A 25,798-nucleotide genomic window follows, 5' to 3' on the forward strand; every position below is an offset into this window, starting at 1 on the left:
GCAACAAGAGCAAGATTGCAGCCTAATTTCCAGGGGGATGCATTGGAAAGTAGCTCCAGCTTCAGAAATTCCTGGAGATTTGAGGACAGTGCCTAGAGTTTGGGGAGAGGAGGGAACTCAGTGGGGTTGACATAGAATTCACCTGCAGAAACTTCTGAAGGTGGGCATAGCTACAAGGGGCTGCTTATGCAGGATAAAGGGAAGGAGTTTCTCTAGAATCTTTGGTCTCTACAGGTTTAATTTTTTCCCCTGGATTGGCTGGTTGATTGCAAAACATAAACAATATGCGTCTTCAAAGTTCCTGCTTGTGGCTTGGCATATGTATTCGAAAATTATCCCAGTTAAACCCTATTTTTAAACCCCAGCCATTAATAGGGTTGCCAAGTCTCTCCTAACCACTGGTGAAGGGTGAGGGATAAGGTTGCCAGCTCATTTATAAAATGCAATTGAGAATCTGTCTCTTTTATTCTACTCTGTTAAATATATATCTTATTTATTTCACTGGAGGAGTGAGACCAAGCAGTCTTCATTGCCTACTGAAATAACTGATAATATCTGTAGATGCAGAATCGCCTCTGTGCATTAAAGCAACTTTCCATATTTGACAGAGATCAGAATCAATAAAGTAAAGTGTTATGCTACTTTTCCACAATTGAAGGTCTGTTTTTTTTAAATTTTCAGAGTCCAAGTATCAGAAAGAGATACAGTAAGTTCATTCTCATTTTTGTTCCACTTATGGCATAATTGTTACATAGATGAAAAATTTTACAATGCATTTCCCTAACCATATATTGGTATTCTTTCAAAATGCTGAATTAATTTAAAATGTGTTGGGGTTAATAACTTTATAACTATGTGTGTTTTCAGCACCTGTGTGTTTGTTTCTTGAAGGCCTGGGAGGGCTTCTGTTCATGTGTGGGGGTTTTCTTTGTTTTTTGGGTTTGTCTTGCCTCAGGTTTGTGAGAGGTGGGGCTTCTGGTGAGTTGCCAGTTCTAATTAACTGCCAACCAGCTCTTTTGAGCACTTTCTGAGAGGCCGTGGCATGCGCTGTAATCTCTGAGAGGTAGCAGAAGGCAGCTGAACAGAGAGCAAAAGGTTTTTATTAGTAAGAACCAATCTCTTGGAAGAGAGTAGGAGGTGAGTTAGAGACTTGACTGTGCGCAGAGGCTTCAGCCACTAGGTCCCAGTCCCTGGAGCTCAAAGAACAGGGGCTTAGCTAAACAGGAAAGGCTAACACATTTTCTATGGGGGAGTTCAGTAGGGGACTTTTTGAAAGGGAGGTCCATAGATCTGTTTCTGGACTATTTAAGATTACTAAATATGGATGATCAGGGAGTTGCTGCTGTTACCTGCAACAGTTATGGTATGTTTTTTTTTTTTGTGGGAGGATGTGAGTATCTATAACTGCAGCAAGTGCAAGCTGGTTGCTCTCTTGGAAGAGAAGGTCCAGCAGCTTGAGGTGGACGTATCTACTCTTCAGCACATTAAGAAGAAGAAGAAGAGTTTGGATTTCTACCCAAACTTTCTCTCCTGTAAGGAGACTCAAGGTGGCTTATAAGCTCCTTTCCCTTCCTCTCCCCACAATAGACACCTTGTGAGGTGGGTGGGGCTGAGAGAGTTCTGAAGAACTGTGACTAGCCCAAGGTCACCCAACAGAAGCAAGCCTTTATTGGCATAGACAGCAGTACAACAATAATAAAAACAGATTAAAATGCATATACAATACAGGATATACATGTTAGGACGAAGGAAATCTACTGGCATTTAGTAATTTCCAGGAGAAAGTCTGCCACTATCATACAGAGAGAAGGATCAGGGTTGTCCAACAAGTAGTGTAATCTAAATAAATCGGGGAGATCGGGTAAATGTAAAGGAGTGAGATTCATTTTATTTTATTTTTATTTTATTAAACTTATAGGCCGCCTATCCCCGAAGGAGCCTCAAGAAGCTGACTTCCAACATGGCTGTTACATAGACAGCAATCAACAACATAAAATACTAAAATTCACATACTTGGATCTGATTTCCTTGGATCTGAGACAGTGAAGTAATTGGTGGGCCAGAGATTCAACTGAGCCATCGTTACATGGGCACAATCTTTTAGCCTTTTCTTGCTTATTAAATCTGCCATGTAACAAGGCAGAAGGCACAACATTAAACCTGGTGAGCATTATGGCTCTCCTTTGAACAGGGTTTATTATTAAGCAATACAGGTAGTGTGCCAGGTGGCCCCGTTCAAATGGGAGAGAAAAATACAGGGGGGAGCATGTTTTTTTGGCTGCAGTGATTTAGGAGATTAGGGAACTCTCTATCCAACTTAAGCTGACCTTTTAATTTTTCCTATAAGCTTCTGAATAGGACAAAGGGCAAAGTGAATCCCACCTGACAGTCCGATAGAGGCAATTTTTTCTTCAATTACTTATATGGAAAACCAGGGGGGTTGGAATGGGTGTCAGAGAGCAGGCGGTGGACCAGGAAATTACAGTCTGAGAGAAAATGAATTTGTAGCCAAGAATCTAAAGTCACCTCAGCTAAGCGGCTGATTCCAAGGAGTTTTGACCCTAACTCCAGACAAAAGGGCTGCATAGAACGCATACAATTTGGGAGTCCAGTTATCTTGTGAAAAAAAATTGGATTAGAAGAGAATTCAAGGGAGTGGTTAATAGCTTGAATCAAATTGGGACTCCAGTAAAAGCAATCTCGTAGGCGACTTTGGCATTGAAAAATTTGAGGGGCAGGAAGGATAAAGGAGTGGCCACTGCTGTAAAAGAAACATGAAGTAGATTGCTGACATACTACTATTAGATGGAAAAGCTAGGAGAGCGGCCTTCCTCTGGGTTGCCCATGAAAGGTTAAAGGAGAAAGAGAGGCCAAGGTATTTATAGCACTTAACCTGTTCAATTTGGGTGCTTTTCATTGCCCATGTGAGCTTCTTAAAGCGCCTAGAGAAGACCAATACCTTGGTTTTTTCATAATTAATTGTCAGTCTGTTGGATTCACAGTAATCCACACAGTAATCAACACAGCGCTTCATTAAGCATCTGGATCGAGAGAGAAGGACAGCGTCATCTGCATAGAGCAGAATTGATACATGGGATGTACCCAGTTTTGGGGCATGGCTGTTCACTGCTGAGAGGGCAGAGGGGAGGTCACTTAAGAAAAGATTGAAGAGAGTGGGGGCCAGGACGCAGCCCTGTTTGACCCCTTTGGAAATTGGAATACTGTCTGTCAAAAGGCCTTCGTGGGAACACTTGATCCGGCAACTGGTATTTGTGTGCAGTTGCCTAATTAAGAACAAGAGTCTGGCATCCATGTTGCAGGCAGCCAGTTTTGTCCAGAGAAGTTCTCTCGGCACAGAGTCAAAGGCAGCCTTTAAATCAATAAAGGCAGCGTAGAGTTTGTTATCTGCATTGATTGAATATTTACTGGCTAGGTGTAATAGCACCAAGGCGTGGTCCAGAGGAGATTTCCCCTTGCGAAAGCCTATTTGTTCAGCCCCCACTGCAGCAGAGTGGGAAAGCCACAGCTGAAGTTTCTTCAGTAGCAATTTGGCATAAATCTTCCCTATCACTGAGAGGAGGCTGATGGGGCGGAAGTTGGCAGGCTCTGAGGTCACCCAACTGGAATGTAGGAGTGCGGAAACACATTCACCAGATTCACCAGATAAGCCTCCGCCACTCAAGTGGAGGAGTGGGGAATCAAACCCGTTTCTCCAGATTAGAATCCACCTGCTCTTAAACACTACACCACACTAGCTCTTAGAAGAATTAAGAAGAAGGTTTCCTGGACAGAGTAGAGCAGGCGGTACTGGGTGGGGAACACACCAGGAATCTCTCTAAGAACAGCAGCTCTCAAACACAGGAAACAGACAATTGGAGGAATATGACACATAGAAGTAGAGGGACCAAGGAGCATTTGAAGCTTCTCTCACCCTTCCTGCCTGCACATTTGCCTCCCTACCACCTATTTGCCTGCTTTGGTTTCTCTGCCCCATCCAAGCCACACAACTGCCTCTCCCTCCAAATGTATGAGCTTCCTCACATTTTGTGTCTACCTGCTCACCTTTCCAAGACTGCTGGCAAAATGAAGGCAACAAGAGAGAAGCAGTTGGATTTGGAGGAGGGGGGTATATGGTTTAGGCAGCTCTTGCCACCATGCTTTTGTGAAATCTAGCAGATTTTTTTGTTTGCATAGGTCCAGATGTCTGAATTAACTTGATGGGGACTGTAACCCCAAATCAGTTTTTTGAAGAAACTATTTGTGTGAAAACCTGGGAGTTGTCCTGGGTATGCAGAACTCTATACATCATATCTGCAGCTAGCCTTGTTGTGTGTATTTGTCTAATTGCACTTGGCTATTAAGCAGAAAGATTAAATATAGCATTCCCGTAGATAAGGGCTGCCTGTAAGAACTGAGACCTTGTCAAGTATGGTATACTCCCCACTCAGAAACATAGTTAATATTAATCTAGATAATGCAGTGGTGCATTCTGAGGTCATTCATGCTTACTGGCAGTATTACAGGATATAGGCAGAACACTGAGCATTTTTTCCTAGAGTAGACATTGGCTCATTCCGCACATGCAGAATAATGCACTTTCAAACTGCTTTCATGCTCTTTGAAGCTGTGCGGAATGGCAAAATCCACTTGCAAACAGTTGTGAAAGTGGTTTGAAAACGCATTATTTTGCGTGTGCGGAAGGGGCCATTGAAATGTGGAGAAAATATTTTCTAACCAAGTAACAAAGTTAGATGTAGCTGTTTTCTGTAGTCCTAAATAGGTTAAGATTTAGCAATTGAGAAAGAAGGAAATCCTCTGAATATGAAGCCAGTTTTTGTATTTGACATCATCTAAAAACATAATTGTTGAACAGGAATGTATGTAGTCTCCATGAAGCCAGTGGAGTTGCTTGTATGCTTTGAGTGTACCAGTTGTAGTCTGAACTTTAATTTTAGCAGAGCACTTTTGTAAAGGCTTGTTTTGATGTAGCTTTTCTTGTAGCAGTAGCCTTAATCTTCAGTATTTGCACATATACCACAGGAGGTCACTGTGCACCAAAGTAGCACTCTCTTTGGAGTTTCAGTAAAGGTTAAGGCAGATGTGTTAATTCCATAGGGCCTCAGAGTATTGGATTTCTGCTGCCTAGAAAGAAAGCCTAAATGGAGACAAGTTGACACAGGTTAATTGAGATGGGCTGGCAAACACTTTAGGTGGCATACTCTGCTTTTCTAAAAATTATTCAAAAGCAGCCTTTATATGTAAAAAAGTTCTTGGTAATAATTTCATTTTAAAAACTTAAAAATATTAGGGCCATTTATCAATATGAAGGCCCTCTTAATACTGAAGTGGGTAAAATAATCAATTTGTGTCAATGATAATAAGAGTTATTTTTTTCATTTAAATTTGAGAAACCCAAGCAGTAATCCTCTAAGATTTGAAAGCCATCTGATGGCAGAAGTAGAAAGAGGAAAACAAAGTCCAAATCAGTCCTATCCAATTGCTATCTAAGCTGTCAAGAGGCTTTGGTATGGGGTGGGATATAAATACAAATAAATATAAATAAATACATTTGTCTTAGCTTGACTGGTGCTTTTAAAAGACACATTTCCTCATACATTCTGGACTATGCTTTTCCACATTCTCTTGCATTCTACCTCATTTAGAGATGTAAGTTCCATAGAACTTACTTTTTAGTAATGGCACTGATGTTTGGAGTAATCTTGCTAGGAATAGGTGCCCAGAGCCTGGGGACCCTCAAGCAAAATAACTAGTAGGCTCCTGGATCTGTCCCAAACCTCTTGCCTACTTCTTCATTACAATCATGGCCTATTTACCATTTTCTTCACTGTGGGATAATGCCTGTTTCAACTCAAGTTGATGCCCACAATCAACCAACAGTAAGTGTGAACAGGCAGGTGAACAATGATAGTAAAGAGCAGTAGAAGAGGATGAGAAGCAGCAGTCACCATTGCTTCCCATTTCCCTCACCATAGATGTTAGCAGCATCATTAAAGCATCAAGGGACAGATTATAGCTATCATTTTTCCTCTGGATGAGGCTTCAAGTTAAAAGCTGAGTGAGTGAGCAGATGGGCAAAAATAAAAGAGGAGTTGCAGGGCCAGTAGCATATCTGGGGGAGGCAGGGGAATTGGGTCACGAGCTCTGGGCACCACTTCTGAGGGGCATTTTGCAGCCACCCCCAAATTGCACCTGATTGGGAACTCCCTATTTGGGACCACAGTTGAAGGCTGGCGAGTAGAGGTTGGGTGTGCTACACCCAATCTTCACATGGAGATGGGAGCAGCAAGGGTCCATTTGAGCCTGGTTAGACAAGGCTTGGACCCAGTTCTAAGATGCAACCTGCAGTTTAGAGCTAGATCCAAGCCTGACCTTAGCTGAGCTCAGACTGAAGCTGGCGGCTCTCAATCCCTCTAGCTTTGTACTGTTAGCTCTGCCCCCCAAGCTCCACCTGACCAGCGGTGGAGATGGGGGACAGAGCCAGCAATATAGAGCTAGAGGGATTGAGAGGTGCTGTCTTCAGTTTCAGCATGGCTGGGGCCAGACACACATCAAACTCTAAACCTGCAGCATACAGTTGGATCTAAGTGTGGCCCCAGCCAGACTTCAAGGCCCATGCTGCTCTCCATTCCTTGTGAAGGCTGGGCATAGAGCCAACTCAACACCCAGCCTTCTTGTGGAGAGGGGGTAAGGAGAGCTGGCTTGCCTCTGCCCATAATTTCCTGACTTCCATGTGGACGAGGGGGCATCTGCTCCCTACAATGGGGTAAATACCCTGGGGAGGGCAAATGCACCACTCCCAAGAGCCCTTTCAGTCCCCTCCTTTGGATGGTGTTGAAAATGTACACAACAGCAACACTAATATCCAGGAGCATAGAGTCCACCCCGCCCCAAACATCAATATATCGATATAAATATATGTTGTTCACATTCGCTATAAATACCAAGAGTCCATACATGTATTGTAACATCCAACCAGATTTAACCGGATGATTATTTAGACTGAGTTGAGTTGATTCAGGCTACAATGCTAAAAATACTTTCTTGATAGTAGTTCCACTGAAGCAAATTGGGTTTGCTTTTGAACAGGCCTGTTTAGGAGAGCACCCTCAGCCTAGGGTCAGGAGCAATTGCTTTTCATTTCTGTTTCCAGTACATGCTTCATAGTATTAACAGACACTCATTCTGCTGAGCAGAGGTAGTAGTAAGCCTTACTACAATGTTTGGATGCTTGCAAAACCCAAAGGGTTAAAGGGTGGGGGTTCTCTGCTTGCACAGATGTCCCTCAAATAACATGGATTCAGATGTCAGTAATTGTTGTTTCTAGAAAGGCTTCAGCAAAAAAGAAAGCCACTAGTCAACATCTGGAAACAAGGAGGGCTGACGGAAATGAAAATTATGGCTACAGTCCAGAGGAACATGCAAAGGAAAAACCAAGTGAGTAAAAATGTACCTGTGTTTGAAATGCTATTATTATTATATTTTGTTTAATATCAAAGCTGCCAGCTGTTTAGCTGGTTATTGGCCTTTCATTACAATTTGAGTTTTACCCAGAGGCAGAGGCGTACCGGGGGTAAATGGTGCCTGGAGACAAATTGTCTCCAGGATGCCTCCCAGGCTCGGCCCCCCACTACCACCCCCTGATGCCCCCAGGTTCCACCCCCCACTGCCCTCGACCCCGCCCATGTCACCATGGGCAAGGTCTAGGGTGGCCACTTCCCCCCCAGACTCCCCCTGCCGGCTGGGCTCCCAGCCAGCAGCCTGCAGTGTCTTCTGATCTCCCCTGCGGGCAGGCTAGAAGAGACTGCAGTTCCAGACTCGGAGACCTGCTTTTATAAGCACTGAGACCAGGGGTGGGGCTTGGGGAGCAGGAAGGGGTGGGACTTCCTGCTCTCTAAGCCTCACCCCCAGCCTCAGTGCTTATAAAAGCAGGTCTCCGAGGCCAGGACTGCAGTCTCTTCTGGCCTTCCCGGAGGGGAGGGGCCGATTTTGTGCCCCCCACGTGACCAGAAGAGTGGCGCCCAAGGACAAGGGGTATCCATTGTCCCTAGGTAGATATGCCACTGCCCAGAGGCCTAAGACATTGTAATATATTGGTGTAGTATTTGTGTGGATCTCAGTAGCCTTCTGAATCTGACTGATTTTGTCGATTTGAATGTGTTTCAAGTGCTGCCCTAGTGTTTTTGGAATGGTGCTCTGGGTGCCAATTATCACTGGGATGACCTCAGATGTTTTGTGCCATGGTCACAGTATCTTGATTTTCAAATCGTGATATTTAGTAACCTTCTCATGTTCTTTTTCAATTACCCTGCTGTCCCCAGGTACTGCTATGTTGATGATAATCACCTTCTTGTCCTCAGTCACTGTGATATCTGGTGTATTATGTGCCAATATTTAATACATGGACATCACAGTGATTGAGGACAAGAAAGTGACCATCACTGATCACTGTGATGTCTGGTGTCTTGTCCTCGATCACTGTGATGTCGGAATGGTGCCTTGTATTAATTACCACCAAGACGACCTCAACAGGTTTGTGCCATAGTCATAGAGTTGGAAGAGACCCCAAGGGCCATCAAGGCCAACCCCTGCAATGCAGGAACACATAATCAAAGCACTCCTGACAGATGGCCATCTAGCCTCTGTTTTTATGCCATTTATGCCAGCGCTGCCATTTATGCCAGTGCTGGAATTATTCTGCCTCCTATATAGTTGCATTCCCCCCTGCTCAGTTGCATTGTAAGGTATCCTAAGCCTATACACACTGAAATATATTCTATTTAAATCAGTTCATTCTTGCTTTTTAAAAATAAAATAGCATATTTTCTATCAGGTTTTTATTGGATTATTGAATACCATAGTGGCAACAAACTGTCCATGTATGCTATGGTGCTTTGGTGTAAACTGATTTTGTGCCCTGCTTTACAAGTTGAAGCACCAATTGGAACAGCAAAAGCAGCACCTTTTTGCAACAGATGTGGGCACACTGGTCCAGCTTTGTCTCTTGCTTGCCCTCATCAGTAAGCTCATCTTCTTGCAACTGTTTATTGGCGAAATATATACCCCTGCCCATAAAAGTAACATGAGTCTTTACCAATTTCCTAAATGCATACAGAGAAGATGCTTGATGTGCCTCGGGGGGAGGTCATTCCACAGCCTTGGGGCCACCACTGGAAAAAAACGTATCTTGGGTCTTCACCTTTTTTTAACCTCTGAAAGTGGTGGTATGACAGAAGGGCTTCATCTGCCAGTCTTAGGGCATCAGCAGGTCAATATGGGAGAAGATGTCCTATTAGATACCTAGAGCCCAAGCTGTTTAGGTCTTTATAAGTCAGAAGTAACACCTTAAATTGGGCTCGTTAGTGAATTAGACCCAGTGCAGTTCTTCTAAGACCGGTGTGATGTGTATCAGGTTAGGAGTACCCATTAGCAGTCTTGCTTCCATGTTCTGCACTAACTGCAGCTTCCGAAACATCTTCAAGGGCAGCCTCACATAAAGTGCATTCAAGTGCTTGAATAGGTCTTTCTGTTTAAAAGTGTTTTTATAGAAAAAAATAGCAGGAGTACAAAATTATTGTTATTATTTTATTCTGAAGTGGTTTATAGTTCCTGCAGTTCTGAACAGTCAATAACAATTATCCTGTATATATTCTGTTCTGTTGCAGGAGTACCTCCTTTCTCCCCAGTTAACACTAGCTTTTATGGTCCGGAACAAGATTTAGCAGTGAGCTCTGAATCAGAGGTAATTGGAAGCATTCTCATTGATATTATGATATATTTTCCATAAGCGCATGAAAGATTTAAATGATAGCTTTCTAAAGGAGTAGAGCTGTCCTCAACTAAGGAGTTGTCCTTAACTATCTTTCTCATACTGAATTTTTTTTAGAATGCCCTGAAAATAGGGAGATTAAAAAAAAAGAAATTGTATTTTAATATTCACAGAGGTTAATGATTGCAAAATGATGATAAAGCACCATCTGGTATGCTTGGGGCTTTTCCCCACTTACCTTAAGCCCCACGCTACTCTCCTCAAGTAGCACAGGGTCCCCCTGCATTCCCTACGACAGGGGCGGCGACAGCGCAGCCGCCCCGCTGCTGCCGCTGTTGCGCCCCCTCAGCATGTGGCATCCCTGGCACTGGAGAAAACGGGGCCTTTTGATGACCCCGCGCAGAGCATGGGGTTGTGGGGATGCCTGGGCGTGTGCCAGGGATGCCGCACGCTGAGAGCAGCGCACGGCATAGGGGGGATCCTTGTGAGTGGGGAAACGCCCTTGGTCTAAAATTCTACACCCTCTGGGACCTTCACTGAAGGCAACTTTTATTTTAAGAACCTACTTTTGCTTAGTAAAAGGTTAAAGCTTGACATTGCACAATAGGTACAAATAGTAGCCTCCTCGTGCTATTTTTTGAAACTGAAATTGAAAAAGCCATGGGAAGTTAGTGATTTTGATCAGAGGCAACGTAGTAGCCCATAATGTTAAATGGATGAGGAGAAGGCTGACTACAACTGAGGGTGCCCTCCACAGTTTAGTTAAAAACAGATGACATGCTTCTCCTAATACGTAATCACTTTCGCTTATTAAAAGTACTTGTATTTCATTGTAAAAAATGTATTGCCAAATTGTACCATATTTTAAGCATTCTAGTCAACTTTATATAAAGATCAGTGTCAGTTATTACAACAGGACATACAACAGGACATACAACAGGACACACTTGTGTTTTACATCCTATGCTACAGGCAGAATGATGCCTGTCCTTACCTTATCAACAGACAGAAAATGGGTTTCAGTAAGGTTTCCATCCAATAAAATACTATTTAAGTATACTAAGTAACTAAGTAGACTAAGTAACCTCCCTTGCCTTCTTTCACTCTCACACACAACACATGTCCTCTAGCCTTCAGTTCATACTACTAATTTGACTTTGAGTCAGCGTGATTTGTTGCCTAATTCACTCTTAAAGCCATCTATGTTTTTGGCCATCACTATGTTCCCTAGTAGTAAATTCCATACAATTTAAATAACTTGTTCAGTAACAAAGTATTTCCTTTCCCGAAATCACCCCAGTGATTCTAGCCGTGAAAGCCTTCGACAATATATTTCTTTTTGTCTTTCCTCAATCTATTGCCTATCAACTTCATTGGATGATCCCAAGTTCTTCTATTATGGGAAAGGCAGAAAAAGCTCCTTCTATTCACTTTCTCTACCCTATGTATAATGTAATATTATGCTGTCATGTCCTCCTGTAGTTGCCTTTTTCCTAAACTGAAAAATCCCAGGCTCTTTAGCCTTTCCTCATACAAGAAGTTATCCAGCCACTTCATTATTCTTCATGTCCTCTTGTGTACTTTTTCCAGTCTGCAATATCCTTTTTGAGATATGGCTACCAGAACTGTATACAGTATTCCATGTGTGGCTGCATTACAGCCCTATACTATACTGTTAAAATACTGGCTATTTTATTTTAATCCCTTTTCTAATAATCCCCAGCATGGAGTTTTCCCTTTTGTATTGCTGCTCCACAATGAATTGACATTTTCATCAAGATGTCCACTACAACTCTAAGATCTCTTTCCCTCTAAGTTTTGGCCAGTTCAGACACTAATGGTATATTCAGTGAGGATTTTTAGCTCCAATGTGGATCACTGCAAGTGAACCTTCGTTTGCCATGTTGTTGCCCAATTTTGCATAGTTTGTGGAAAGCCAGCAGAGTAGAAGCTTTCCTGACCTCCTCAGGCAGGCCATCATACATGGTGGAGGCCACAACAGAAACAGCACATGTACAGGCTGTTGTTGATTTTGCTGATTGGCAGGTTGCCTTCCCAACTAGCATTACCCCTGTCTTTTCAGAGTTTCTTTTCAGTTTGTTCATTCTTAGCAGTTTAACCCTAGCAAGCAAGCCACATGGACATTTATAGCTGGGTATCATCTGCATATTTATGACAACCAACCCCAAAGGTAGAAATGATTTGGTCTAAGGTCTTTACACAAATATTGGAAAGCAGGGGTGGTAGAATTGGTCCCTGTGGATGGGTCCCACATTGATAATAACTGGTTTCCAATAACTTGCTCACACATTTCTGTGCTTTGAGTTGACATTTCTTAGAAGGTCTTTTCCTGATATATAGAATAATTGCCTGCATATATTGTATTAAGTCCAATTTTTAAAAATCTCTCACACCTTCTGCCACACTATTGACTGAGCAATTTGTACCCAATTTGAGGGGAGTCCTGGCCAAAGTAACAGACAGAATCCAGTCTCCTGTTTATCAACAATCTTAGAACTGAATTTAGATAGATGAACAACTAGATATGGAACTGTTTAATACAATCTCTATCTGGTCCCTGGGAATTTAAGCAGTTTATTGTCCTCATTCTAAGGTTATTGTCCTCATTTTAAGGTATCACAGAGATTTTCCATAATTTGTTATAATGAATAGAACAACAGTGCTAGAGAACTATTCTGGTGACTCACTAGACCTTGGTGACATGAACCCCATTTTTCTCCCTTTGTTTGCGACTCCAGTGAACAAATGATATTATTTCCCCTTTCAGGTAACAAAAAGGATAGCTGTGTTGGTTCTGAGATGATGGCTCTTAATGTGGACATCTCTTTTCATCTGTTTGACTAATTTCAATTAGTATTGAAAGAACAAATCAGTCACCTCAACTGTAGGCTGTCACTTGGTTGAAAGAGTCAGGAAATTGCAGGAACAATAAAGCATCAGAAAGATTGAAGCAGATCAATTTCATAATGACCTAGTCTGTAAGTTCAGATGCATTTTATCAGAGGAAGGTGTAAGTTACCAAGAAGTGCTATCTTGGTAATGCTGTTGTTCATCAACAAGTAAATCAAGCTTTGAGAACATACTATTTTACTACAGGTGTCTTAATGACCTCAAGTTAACCTGACTCCAATTATTGAGCCAGGAGTAAATGATGTATGATGGCATTGTGTATTTGTAACCACCATGATGACAGTTGGTGTAGTACCCACCTTTCTCCCAGGTATTCCAGGACTCATGAAAACAGTGTTGTTTAACTGCTGTATAAATATTAGTATTTTCAGTGTTTTAGAAAACTTCTGGAAAACTTTTGTTTAAAATTTTTTTTGGGAAAACTTCTATATAAGATGTACTTCCAAAAGGGGTCATGCCCAGTGGTGGGATTCAAATAATTTAACAACCGGTTCCAATGGTGGGATTCAAATAATTTAACCACTGGTTCTTTACAAGCACCATTTTAGCAACCGGTTCTGCTGAAGTGGTGCGAACTTGCTGAATCCCACCACAGGTCATGCCTATACTAAGGAGCCAGCTCATCAGCCTAAAATTCCGAGACTCAAGATCCTCAGTTCCCTGCCTAACATGTCAGAAGGCACCATAAGTGTCCTGACATGCAACAAAAGAAGAGTGTTCATCCAAAATCTTGGGCTCTGCTACAATACCACAAAGTGCAAGCATTCCAGGGAAAGCAAACTACATCCCGGTGCTAAGATAAAAGCAACCTGAGTTTGGTTTTTTTCTATAAAGCAAATCAAAACAAACATAATATAAACCAGATGTCCAAGCTGACCATACAGAAACACAGTAAATCTGATGTGTCCACAAGATATCTGGTGGGTCCATCTATGCCAGTGATGGCAAACCTTTTCAAGACCAAGTGCCCAAATTGCAACCCAAAACCCACTTATTCATCGCAAAGTGCCAATGTGGCAATTTAACCTGAATAACCCCCTCGAGCAGGGGCCAGCCTGCTGTAGCCTCCAGCAAGTCCCACATGTGCCGCTCTGCACCTCTCTAGCATCTTTGCCGCCTTCGTGCCCCCCCTCCCCCGGGCAGCAGCCACCTGGAGCACAGGCACCAGGCCCGCCAGCCTCCCTGCTCACTGAGGTGAATGCACATCAAGTCAAGCGGCACCCGTGCCATAGGTTCACCACCACTGATCTATGCAATGGCAGTGACTGGCTGTCTAAAAGTAGAAACATTTATTTTGAATCCTCTTTTTTAATGTTTCCTATTCATTCTGTATCTGTCATGGATAAATTCAATGTGATGCTTCATTTTTCGCATATGAGAGATGATCTAGTTTCTTTGCTAGTTTTAATATATTTTTAAATAATAAAATAGCTTTTGTAACTTTAGAATTAATGTTTCCTCATTCAGATGTTCTCTAAACATTTGCCCTGCAAAACAGAACATTAGTTTTCATGGCACATTGACATTAATTAAATTAATTAATTAAAAGTCAATTGCTAGATTTTCCAGTTTTCTGTTTCTGTTTGCACCTTAAGATCAACATATGAAGAAATAAAATTTGGAATGCAAAGGTATCTTGTGGATTAAAAATGAATGTTTACATATATATTTCTGTTCTTTGCATTACTACTTAGCTCCTGAAACTCTTCTATCCTGCCTTTCCAGACGTAAACGTGTAATACATGATTTACACGTGATTCTGACTTGCTTTGTAGATGCAGTGTCTTTTTCTACAAGCAGGTGGTAATAGATAGGCAACCATAATTTAAACAGTCATCATAAATTAAGTTTGCCAGGTAGGAAGATCTTCAGTGTGCCCTAATTAAGTCATCAAATAAAAATTATTAGGCAAGTAATTATAGGGAAAATTAAAGCAGTAAGTGGGAAGTAAAATTCGACACTTTTGTAAATGGATGTATTAAGCTGATGAGAAAATTGCTGGTGAGCAAAATGGGTGTCCAAATGTCTCTGGAACCTAAGATGCCATCATCTGAGTAGAGACTGTCCTACTTGTACAAGAGCAGGATTTGTAGGTCTGATATCCAGGCTACCGAGATCAGCCCCACCCCCCACCCGCCCCGAGAAAAAGCAGCTTCAGAAGGTGGCCTCTATGGCATTATGTCCCTGTCAAGCATCTTCCCTCTCAAAACTCTGTCCTTCCTATGCTGAGTCCCTAAATCCCCAGGAATATTGGGAATTCTAACTGGGGCTGATCATCTTTTTGAACCAAGGCTTCCTTGTGCTGCAGCCCAGACTATTTTTGAAAATCATGGAGCCTCTTATCCCCCAGTTTCAAACACAATATTATTTCTAGGAGATCTGAAACATCATTTGTGTTATGAGTAGCCCCTACTTTTATTAGCTAGATTCATCCAGAAGCATGCTAGAGACTAACAGGGTTGCCAGCCTCCAGGTGGAGCCTGGAGATCCCCTGGCATTAAATCTGATCTCCAGAAGACAAAGATCAGTTCCCCTGGAGAAAATGGCAGCTTTGGCAGGTGGCCACTGTGGTATTATATCTGCTGAGCTCCCTCCCCTCCCCAAACTCCACCCGCCCCAGGCTTCACCCCCAGAAATATTGTAAATACAGGTGAACTTTTAGGAGCAAAAACTGTGAGACCTCAGCCATATAGCCAGGAAAATCCATATCAACCAGTCTGTTAAAATAAACAGTGATCTTTTGTGCACAGCAGAAACAAAGATCTGCTTTGGCTTTTTTATTTCGCACACAGCCCATCAAAGGGCGTTTTCCCACTTACCTTCTGCTGCGCACTACTGTAGCCAAGTAGCGCGGGGTCCCCTGGCACTCCCCACTACAGGGGCGGCAACAACGCAGCCGCCTTGACGCTGCCGGTGTTGCGCCCCCTCAGCACGTGTCATTCCTGCCGCTCTTCAAAACGGCGCCTTTTGATGACCCTGCGCAGAGCGCGGGGTCGTGGGGAAGCCCGGGCGCGTGCCAGAAATGGCGTGCACTGAGAGTAGCGCACGGCATACAGGGATCATGGCAAGTGGGGAAACGCCCCAAACCAGCCAGCTAAAAGTGCTGCCAGCCAAAATAGAACTTTTTTTCCCTGCCTTCTGCTTGAAGCTCTTGTTAGTTTCACAGTTGTGCCCACCATTCAATCTGCTGCTGCAGAGATTCTCCGTGCCTCCGTCATTTGGTGAAAGTTTTCCATGGAGGTTTCCTCTGCTTGGAGCTCATTTGCTTGTGATTTCCATGTAAAAAGTAGATGAATAAAGTTTGTTTTGCCTAGCAATCCCATGCTGTGTTGTTGTTCCCTTTTTTGTTTTCAGGGGCATGTCTGTGAAGCTACAAGTATGCACATATTGCAACTTCTCTAATCATGTTGTAGCTTCATAGACTTATCCCTCAAAGCAGTAAAAAAAAAGGAAAAACGACATGTGGACAGGATCACTAGGGAAAACAAACTTTAGTCACCTAGTTTTTACACAGAAATCACACACAGATGATCTGCAAGCAGAGGAAACCTCCGTAGGGAGCCTTCAGAGAATCTCTGCTGCAGCACACAAACTGGTGGTCATGAGTGGTGAAAATGAAAGTAAGAGGTTTGGGCAGGAGAAATAAGCATTTCCTGCCTGCTTTTATTTGTTCAGCAGGCAGGAAACTTTTTCAACCCAGGTTGAGTAAAAAGATTGCTAGTTTAGAAATTTTTGAAAAAACCCAAGTAGAGAGAAACATTTTGAAGATGTTTTGTTGAAGAGAGTAATTTTTTTCCCAATACAGTTTTTAATGTCCCCGGACATTTTATTTATGCTGTGCGGAAATCACCAATTCAAAATGTAATCTAAGTAAATGCTGTGAAACATTCACATGCTGGACAAACTAAATAACTGCTCCCTTTCAAAAGCCTACATGCCTATAATGCTTTATCTAATGTGGCTCATCGGGTAATAAATACAGAACCCTCTATCTTTAGTCCAGTCTTTAAATGTAACTCAAATATAAACAAAATGTTCTTTCGAATGTTTGCTTAAACAGACGGACACGTTAGGATTCATAGAAGCCCTGTTTACATGTTGCTGTGAATATACATACAACCTGTTTGTATGCCAACACACATTCACTTTATTAATGGAACTCAGAACCAGCATCTGGATAAATAGGGTGTTTGTATCACTCTTTCAGCTGTCCATGCATTGACTGCAACATGACATTTACTCAATCCACATACATAGAACCATCAAGTGTAACTTGTGTATGTGGGCGAGGTAGCTGCAGAACTCCTAAAACCCATCATACAACCTTCAGCACCACATTTGAGCACTGCGACAGGTGGTATCACCACACACAGGATGGCCTCAGCTCTAGGCAGACTCTCCTCCATTGCCTGTTTATGAAGGATGTTCTGGGCCATAACTACGATGAATAATTACACTGAGCAGGTTTTTTGACATGTTTTTATTTTTGATATGCTAATAAATAAGGAGTGGATTTCAATATTACAATTGCCAGGAGCCCAAGGGACCCCTCAGCTCCCAGACTACAAGGGGATCTGAGGAGTCACACTAGGCATCCATCCACTAAGTCAGCAGCACACATGGCGCCATTAAGGTCAAGGCATGTCTTTGCTCCTCAGGTTGAATGCAGCAGTTTTAGGAGAGAGCTGACGGGAGCGTATGCATCACTAAGTGCAGGCGGGGATTTGCAAGACTCAGGCAGGTCAACTATACAACATTTAGAAAAAGGAAATTTGAATGTGTTTGAAACCGAACCAGTAATCTTCAGATGTTCCAAAAGCACTCTGTAGCTTTTCAGTGGTGTTGGCAGTTTCATACCAGAGCAATATTGGACACATTTGTTATCTAACTTCCCCTTTTATGGCCTTGTAAATAATTGATGTATGCTGGATGCATTATTTAAGACATTAAATACATGTGGGAGTACCAAAAGACTTCAGATTTACTATGTACTGTTTTAGAGACCAGTGATATATAAAATACATGTAGATGAGACATGATATATATAGAAACACAACACATGTATATATGTAATTCCAGCTACACAGCAACAAAAATTTTATGAGCTTGTTAATACAGTTTATATAAAGGAATCACAATGATGCAAAATGCATCTCAGATGTGTTAAACTTCTTCAGGTGATCCTTGGTAATTACTGAAAGGTTCTGATTTTAATTGGAACAAAAATGTGAAATGTTTTATTCAGTGTTTTTTTTTAGTAGCAACTAGGCTGCAACAACAAAACGGGAAACAATTGTGAATTACTGTGTTAGACTCACCTCTCATTAGATTATGCATTGTCTGCAGCTTTGGTATGTTGGGGCCGATTTTGCACCCCCCCTCCCCGTGATCAGATGGGGCACCCGGGGACATGGGACACCCAATGTCCCTCTGGCAGGTACACCCCTGGGTCTGTAGCCCTAAGGACATTAGCTTGGCATCCAGCCTGATGGAACTCTCTGTCCACTGACAACAGGGTCCTACAGGACCTTCTCCAATTTTGCAGAGCCTGTAAGACAGAGATGTTCTGCCAGGCTTTTGGTTGAGGCCACCTATATATTGGTCTGCCATCAGTTTTGCTGGCCTCTCAACCACCTACCATCAATGTTCAATTGGACCATTATTATTAACATCTCTGTACTGTGTCATCTAGTTATGCCCCCTTCTTGACTGTTTGTTTTCCCGCCTAAACTCTTAGGCTGTGGTTAACGGGCTGAAGAGTGCTCATCACCATCTATGATAGGAAGGAGAATGTGATTGTCTATTTTAATGCTGGTTTTATGTATTGTTTTAAATTGAATGTAAGCCGTCCCAAGCTTGGCTATGGCCAGGGATGGGCAAGGTGTAAATCTAATAAAATCAATAAACAAACAAATAAAGATAGTCATGCTCAGTGTTAATTTGTGTTGTTGGTTTTGGGGAGGATCTTGGCATTACTGTCTTTAATCAGATCAAGCCACTGATGTTTAATGATGCAACTAGGTCATTGAGAGACATTTTATTAAATCTATAATCTTTCTTGTTTATAGGTCCCTCATCATGGAAATTATGACAGAGTTCTTCCTTCAACAGTTGCCGCTTACCCCATCAATCCAAGAAAAATCAGAAATGTGACTCTTGTATAGGAAAGCTCTCTCTCTCGGGTCCATTTTCTTTCTAAGCACTGTTTATTGCCATTTCTTCTCTACACTGCTGATGTTTCTTGTGGCCAAAGACTCAACAGCTTGCACAAGTGTTGCATTTTCCATTATTGTACTTGAAATATTTGTAAGTATAATTCACTACAAAGATTAAGTAAAATCTGCTGCCTGCTGCATTTTATCCACAGAAAGCACTGAACATTAAAAAATGGATACTTTTAAAAATACTTATTTTGCCTGATGATGAATAGTATGAACTGTGAAATCTATGTGCAATTTAAACTGCTGGTAGGCCCAACAGAACTGATCAAACATTGCACTGATCAAACATTCTTCCAATCTTGATTAACTAAAGAGCTGGAATGATTATGAAATCAGCTGGTGGGTTCATGAAGAGTCTTCTTCTTCAGCAGTTTGCCATTTTGGAAGAGGCCCTTTACAAATCGTTATATGTTCTAATGGCATAGTCAGCCAAACTGAGGGTACTTAAATCCGGTGACTGGAGTTATAAACAGACAAGACAGATTTTTCTACAAACCTGAAAAGTGGCCCAGGTTTATAAAAAAATCTGAAATCTAAAAAGTACATTTTAAAAAATCCTAAAAGGATAAAGGGATCTCCTGCATCTTTAAAAATGGAAGCCTTCAGTGGCCATTGATAGGCAACCACAGAATTCTAGGTTTAGCTTCTTGTCAATAAAGGTGGGGGAAGTGGGGACAGGGCTCTTTCCAGGGCTGGTTAAGCCTTTGATGGGGAACATCTCAGAGACAAATCTGGTAGTAACTTGATACCACCTGAACTGCATAACTCACCTAGGCCTGGCTGCATGCTACTTTCCAACAGTAGCCACCCTATGAAAGCCAGAATGGTGTAGCAGTTAGAGCTTCAATCTAGGGCCTAGGAGACTCAGGTTTAAGTCACCAGTCTGCCATGGACATTCACTAGGGCCCTTTCCGCACAGGCCAATTAATCCAAGATAATACTGGTAAAAACCTCATTTCGGGGGGGGGGGACTTCATATGGCTCCCACCCCTAAAGCAAGGCTGCCTTGCATCCCCCCCAGAAACAAGTTATTTGAGAATGAGTGGAAAATGATGAAAGCTGCTTTGGTCCCCACTGTGGAGAAAGGTGGCATATAAATGAAGTAAATAAGGACACAACAGATATAATAAGCTGCTATTTAATTGAATAATTTGTATTTTATTCTTATTATATTATTGATTTTTTTTGTATCCTGATTGCCTTCATCTGGTTCATTTTAAAAATCTTATATGACTGTGATCATATTTACTTGGGAGTGAAATCCATTGGAGGCTTGCATTTTTAATCTTGTACAGGGATCTCTGCAATTATGCTATTGCAAGACCCAGTGAAACTAGTTTGTAGAATCTATGCTGCTATCATACAACCCCAATAAAGGATATATTTTGGTCAAGTTTGTGTGTCTTCTCTACATGTTATCAAGAGTGCGAAAACAAGCCCAGAGGTCATGACGATGAGTTCCTTGGAACCTGTGCTGGTCACAACTTGCCAGTTGTCTCCCCTTCTCTTTGTCCCAGCAAAGCAGCTACCTTCTTTTTGTGTGTGACTCACACAAATATGTGCGTGTGCACACAGACACACATACTTCCTGGTTTTCAAATGTAATAAAAGACAGTGATTTTGCAGTGCTTATCTGTTTACATCAATATATTCATAAACTAAATAACAGAAATTGAAGTAATAACAAATCTGAAAATGTGGAAGGGGAGAGGTATTCATGGGAGTACGAGAGAGTTGGAGGGACTGGTGGTGGGTGGAGGGAAGTTGTCCAGGGTAAAGCTGTACTCACTGGCAAATTTCCCCCACTCTGGCAGCAAAGAAAATTAAAGTTGCACTCAAAGTGGTGTTACTTGGCATTGGGAGAATGGAAATAGAAAGCGGGGCTCAGGAAAATACATCTGTACAAGAAATCTTGCTGCAATGAACATTCATCCTGCTGCGCAGCAGACACATGATGATAATGGGCCAATAATAATCACCACTTTTCAAAACTTCATAGGTGAAACTGGGGATGCTTTTGGATCTACTCAAAATTCTATGTAAATCATAGAACATCACCTTGTTATAATGACATCACTTTCAGTTTTTGTGCCAAAAGTCATGGCGTGCTTTCCCTTGATGCCAAAGAGCTCCTGAGAAATGGTGGGGAGCAGGAAGCCCAGGCTGGAAGGTCTCCTGTTTTAGTGCTATAGTGAGAGACCTGGCCCTCCTATCTCACCTGGAGGTTGACAACTGTCTATACCAGGGGTCCCCAAACTACGGCCCGGGGGCAAAATGTGGCCCCCTGAAGGCATTTATCCGGCCCGCCAGGCATGGCGGCGATGGCTCCATTCATGTGCAGTGGGGCTCGAGGGAGAGGAGGAACCGGCTCCAACAGCTGTTGATTGCAGTTACATGATAGCACCCCCAAATCTCCATGAATTTTCTGACCCAGAGTTGGAAACCTTACATGTGGCAACGCCTGCTCCGCCCTTCCCTCTCAGCTACTCCATGTGTTGCTCTCAGGCTTTCTGTTCCGCCACACTCCCATTGGCATCAGCCAGGCTGGCGAATCGATCACTGGCTGCTAGGGAGGAAAGAACCCAGGAAGATACCTGATCCTGGTTTAGATGGAATGTTTCATTGGGAAAGTTCTGGGTTTTTTTTACAGGGGAAGGTATTCCACAGCCTCCCCAACAATATTTGGAGCCCACCCTGTACTTGACATACTTTGGTCACTGTTTTAAAAATAGACCATGACAGAAAGGCTGAAAGGTGAAATCAAACATTTTACAATCATTTGTGCATAGGAATTTGTTCATAGTTTTTTTTAGTCCGCCCCTCCAACAGTCTGAGGGACAGTGAACTGGCCCCCTGTTTAAAAAGTTTGGGGACCCCTGGTCTATACTGTCTGTACTTTCTTGTTGTTAGCCGCAGCCTTTATTCAGTCTTCAAGATCCTTCATGCAACAGTGTGAAATGCACTGTATTGCCTCCCTGTGGTGGCCTGAGAAAATACACTCCTTGCTTGTTTCACATAATACATTTCCCTCTCTTGAAGAATAAAATATCCCCTAACTGCCCTTCCAAATATTTGACTATCTCTGTCAAGCTCATCTGAAATAGTGTTTTTGGTTTGCTTGTGCAGAAGTCAAACATGATTCTGATTCAGCAGTGTGATTGGCATACTTTGGAAAGTTTGACCTATCAGCATAATGTTCTTTAATGGCAAAATCTGAGTGCCACTCTGCCATCTGGTAACATCCCCTTCACTTACCTATCTTCTGTCACCCTCTGCACTCTTTCCTCCTTCTCTGACCTTTTAAATCTCTAGACAGCCAAGCACAGGAATAATAACCAGATGACAGCCTGTCATTAATGTCATTTAATAGTTAAAATAATGATTCTAAAGATCAGTTGAAGGTTTCATTATTTAAGGTCTGTCTGTACTTCCCGGCTGGGGAAGTGGGGTGGGGGTCCCCAACATCAGAAGTGTTCTTTACGTGGGCACCTAGAAACAAAACGTCTGTAGCCTGTACAGACTACAGTCCTGCATAATCTTTTCCTAAGTTTTCCTTTTCAGTTTTGTATTTCACATAGTATCAAGAATGAGATACCTGGTCCATTTAGTCATACCTATTTTAAAATAACTGTGGCTGGCTTCTAACAGAGGTATCTCTTGACAGGAGAGAGAGAGAAAAAAATCTTAGCTTTGAGTGGGTTCCTAGACTTAATTGATATACCATCTCAACACTGCCAGTAATGGCTAATCACAATATTGACTATAAATGTGGTTGTTCATTTAATTGAACAGAGCCTCAAATTATACTTTACTTCAAATGTTATGAAACTATTATGCAAAGACTGTGCATCACCAATGATAAATCCCTCTTTATATATGTCTCACAACAACCTGTTTCATAAAAACATTTCACTCATTTTTATATTAGTCACACCTTTTTTGTATGTAAAGTTTTTCTGAGGTATTGTAACCAAGGCTGATTGAATTCCTTAAAGTGAAAAGGTGAATCTCATTGCTTGTTCTGGTATGACTTAGCTGCCAAGATAGAAAATTCATATTGCTTGAGTGAAAGCCAAGAGGGAAAATAACACAATCACACATATTATATTGAGTGCCTCAGCATAGTTGACATCTGCTTAAAAAGAAACTGTCCAAAATTGGAATATGCAGATTAAAGTACAATTTTCTTGGGAAGAACTAACTGAAATCTATGAGACTGTGAACATGGCTTCAGATAACATAGTTTTAGATATAAATTCTTGAAGCAGTTTACATAGCAGCTTCAAAAAATTGGAGTCTTTTATCTTTGGTTGAATCCCCACTTGAAATTTGCACGCAGATCCAAACCTGTTCGTTGTGAAACCGTGTCCTCTTCATTGGAGTTTCTCCCTCCCCACTGCAGCGAGCACACAGCAGACACACCCAGTTGCAGAACTCTTAGCAATCCCCACTACCAGGCGAGCTTGCTTCGCCGGTCTCCCCTGATTGGCTGGCATGCCTTGATGGGGCGGGACCTTTTCCCACTGCGGAAACATACCTTGTAGGGGTGTGATAAAAAAAACAGCATGCAAAAGTTTAACGTTTAACTGTGCAGACAGTTAATCGTTACCTGTGTAAACCATTAACGATTCAAAGTTACACGTTTGTCTGTTTAACGTTTGCATCCCCTTCTGCCGGCCGATTGCAAAAGCGGAAATGAAACCAAAGAAAGGCTGCGCGCGCATTGCAGCGCTGATTGGTTGCCCGAATTCTGCATCACACTCCAGGGCGGGAAACGAGTCAGGGTTTCAACCCTCATCTCTCCCCTCGGATCAGCTCTGAACCGTGTTAATGGGGTCTATGCCACTTGCATCCAGGTCCTGCCAGAATGGGGATTAACGGGGAGAACGAGCACCAGAAACGGAATCTGCCACACAAGCAATGGGGAGGTCGTCCCTCAAACCTGGTTAGTTTGTGTTCTGAAACCTGGCTAAGATCGTAGTGGGGATTCAACCTTTGTTCCTTATCCTTTCCCGAAAACCAATCATTACCTCTTTTTTCTGCTTTATTTCCATTCCCCCCGCTGCCATGTTCCTGCTAACATGTTGCGTTCACTTCACTTCATATGTGTATGCATGAACATATAATAAAACAACCATTGTTCAGAAACAAACTTGGCAACCGGACTATGACTCAGGGATTATAAGATTTTTGCCCTAGCAGGTAAATAATTAGAGAACAAATCTGGATTTTTGGTAGATATTCAGCAATATGCTAGATGTAAGATAAACTTTGTCCTAGTTGGAAATAGTTTTTTTCTTTTTTCTCTCTCTTATTTAGTTCCCTTTAAGAATTGGGCATGATTGACCCATTGTATTGCACTTTCTAAGGCCTGTTTTTCACGGCAAAATTGCTCCTTTGCTGGGAATTGAGAGTTCTGGTGCAATTGAGAGTTCTTCACTGTCCCCATTGCTGCAGCATGTTTGCCACGCTGTTGCCCCAGCGCCGCTCCGGAGTATTGACTTTGCTCCATGGCTTTCCAGAACCACCAAAATCGAGGTTCTTTTTGAACGCCCCTGTGTTGCTCCAGGAGCTTCCCTGCCATGAATAACTCCACGGCAGCAGCACCAGCACCAGGGCCATTTTTCCCGCCTTGCTGCTCTGGCCCACCCCACCAAACGAGATTACCCACCCTCCCCCCACGCGTGAAGAGTTTGTAGGGGAAGGAGCCAGCGATTCTCTCACACGCACGAGGAGTTTGGGTGGGGGTGGTGGCAATTCTTGCACGAGTGAGGATTTTAGATTGGGGGGGGGTGAAAGTGTCAATTTTCAGCACCTGCCTGCATTCTAATTTAAAAATAAAACAAAATGCTGAAAGTGAATGGGGGAATGGGGCAAGATTCAGCCAATCAGAGCGCAGGAAATGGAGGCTGCCTGTGCATGCATGGAAGTGACTGCAGAAGAGCTTGCAGTGCTTAAGAGAAAGTCCCAGATTTGTGGGGGACCAGCTGGGACTTCCCGCACCGGCCCTGACTTGAGTCAAAGAAAAAAGAGCTGGGCAGCCATGGGGGGGGGGGGGGGCTACAAGCAGGGTGAGAAGCCCTGCAGCAGCTACGCTCCCGGATATGCCATGGGGCATTTTGACAGGGAAAAAAACGGCCTAAGAGGAAATGACTTTGTGTGGAAGGCCTGGGTGCCAATCTAAGCAATTTTTAATAAGTTTCTTTAAAAAATTGTATGTATGGATTATTTTTTATGGATATTTAATGTCATATCAAATTGGCTAAATATTGATTTTCTGCCCATTTTTTTTAGACAAGTGGTCTCAGTAATCAAAAAGCTTTATAATTGCAATTGATAGTCTGGAAGTTAGACACTACACTACTGTATCAGTTTTGATAACTGAGGAAGATCATTTGGCCAAAACGCATCTGTATTTTAGGGTGAAAATAATGTCCTATTAGATCCTTCTGTGTACTGTACGTGTGATTTTATATGTATGAGGAAGGCTATTGCGGGCCTTTTACAAGTGCAGATGATTTTAATGTGGAATAAATACATATGTTGTGTTCAAATTTAGTAATTGTATATTAAGTGGCTGCTTCAAAAATTTTCTTGACCTAGGTACTTCTAATCAGCTCAGCCACAACATGTTTACAAGGTAAACAACATTAATAATGTAAAGTATACATCTGTGATGCATTTACAGCATCCACTTGGAATTCATCTACTTATGGCTGTCCACCAATCAGGACAAGGCAGGCATCAGTTAGTTCAGACCTGTGATAGTTGCTGACAGTTGCACTGGTTGAAGAGAATCTGGCAGACTGGGAAAAGAACAGGGGTTTAGGATAGCAGGGGCTGATTATGCATGAAGTAT

At 42.4% G+C, this 25,798-nt stretch overlaps 1 protein-coding gene across 5 annotated transcripts in view; it reads left to right on the plus strand.

Moving 5' to 3' along the window:
• The window catches only part of IGSF5 (immunoglobulin superfamily member 5), a 45,844-nt gene extending 25,512 nt beyond the window's left edge, over positions 1-20,332 (plus strand). For all 5 annotated transcript variants that reach the window (XM_048494508.1, XM_048494509.1, XM_048494511.1 and 2 more), the window contains 4 exons: positions 682-706; positions 7,346-7,455; positions 9,684-9,760; positions 18,787-20,332. In XM_048494508.1, the coding sequence (XP_048350465.1) occupies positions 682-706; positions 7,346-7,455; positions 9,684-9,760; positions 18,787-18,882 (308 nt within the window). In that variant the 3' untranslated portion in view covers positions 18,883-20,332. The remainder of the gene's footprint in view (positions 1-681; positions 707-7,345; positions 7,456-9,683; positions 9,761-18,786) is intronic.
• Positions 20,333-25,798: the final 5,466 nt, after the last annotated feature.

Source organism: Sphaerodactylus townsendi, linkage group LG04 (genome assembly GCF_021028975.2).
Source record: "Sphaerodactylus townsendi isolate TG3544 linkage group LG04, MPM_Stown_v2.3, whole genome shotgun sequence".
In the NCBI taxonomy this organism is placed as follows: domain Eukaryota; kingdom Metazoa; phylum Chordata; class Lepidosauria; order Squamata; family Sphaerodactylidae; genus Sphaerodactylus; species Sphaerodactylus townsendi.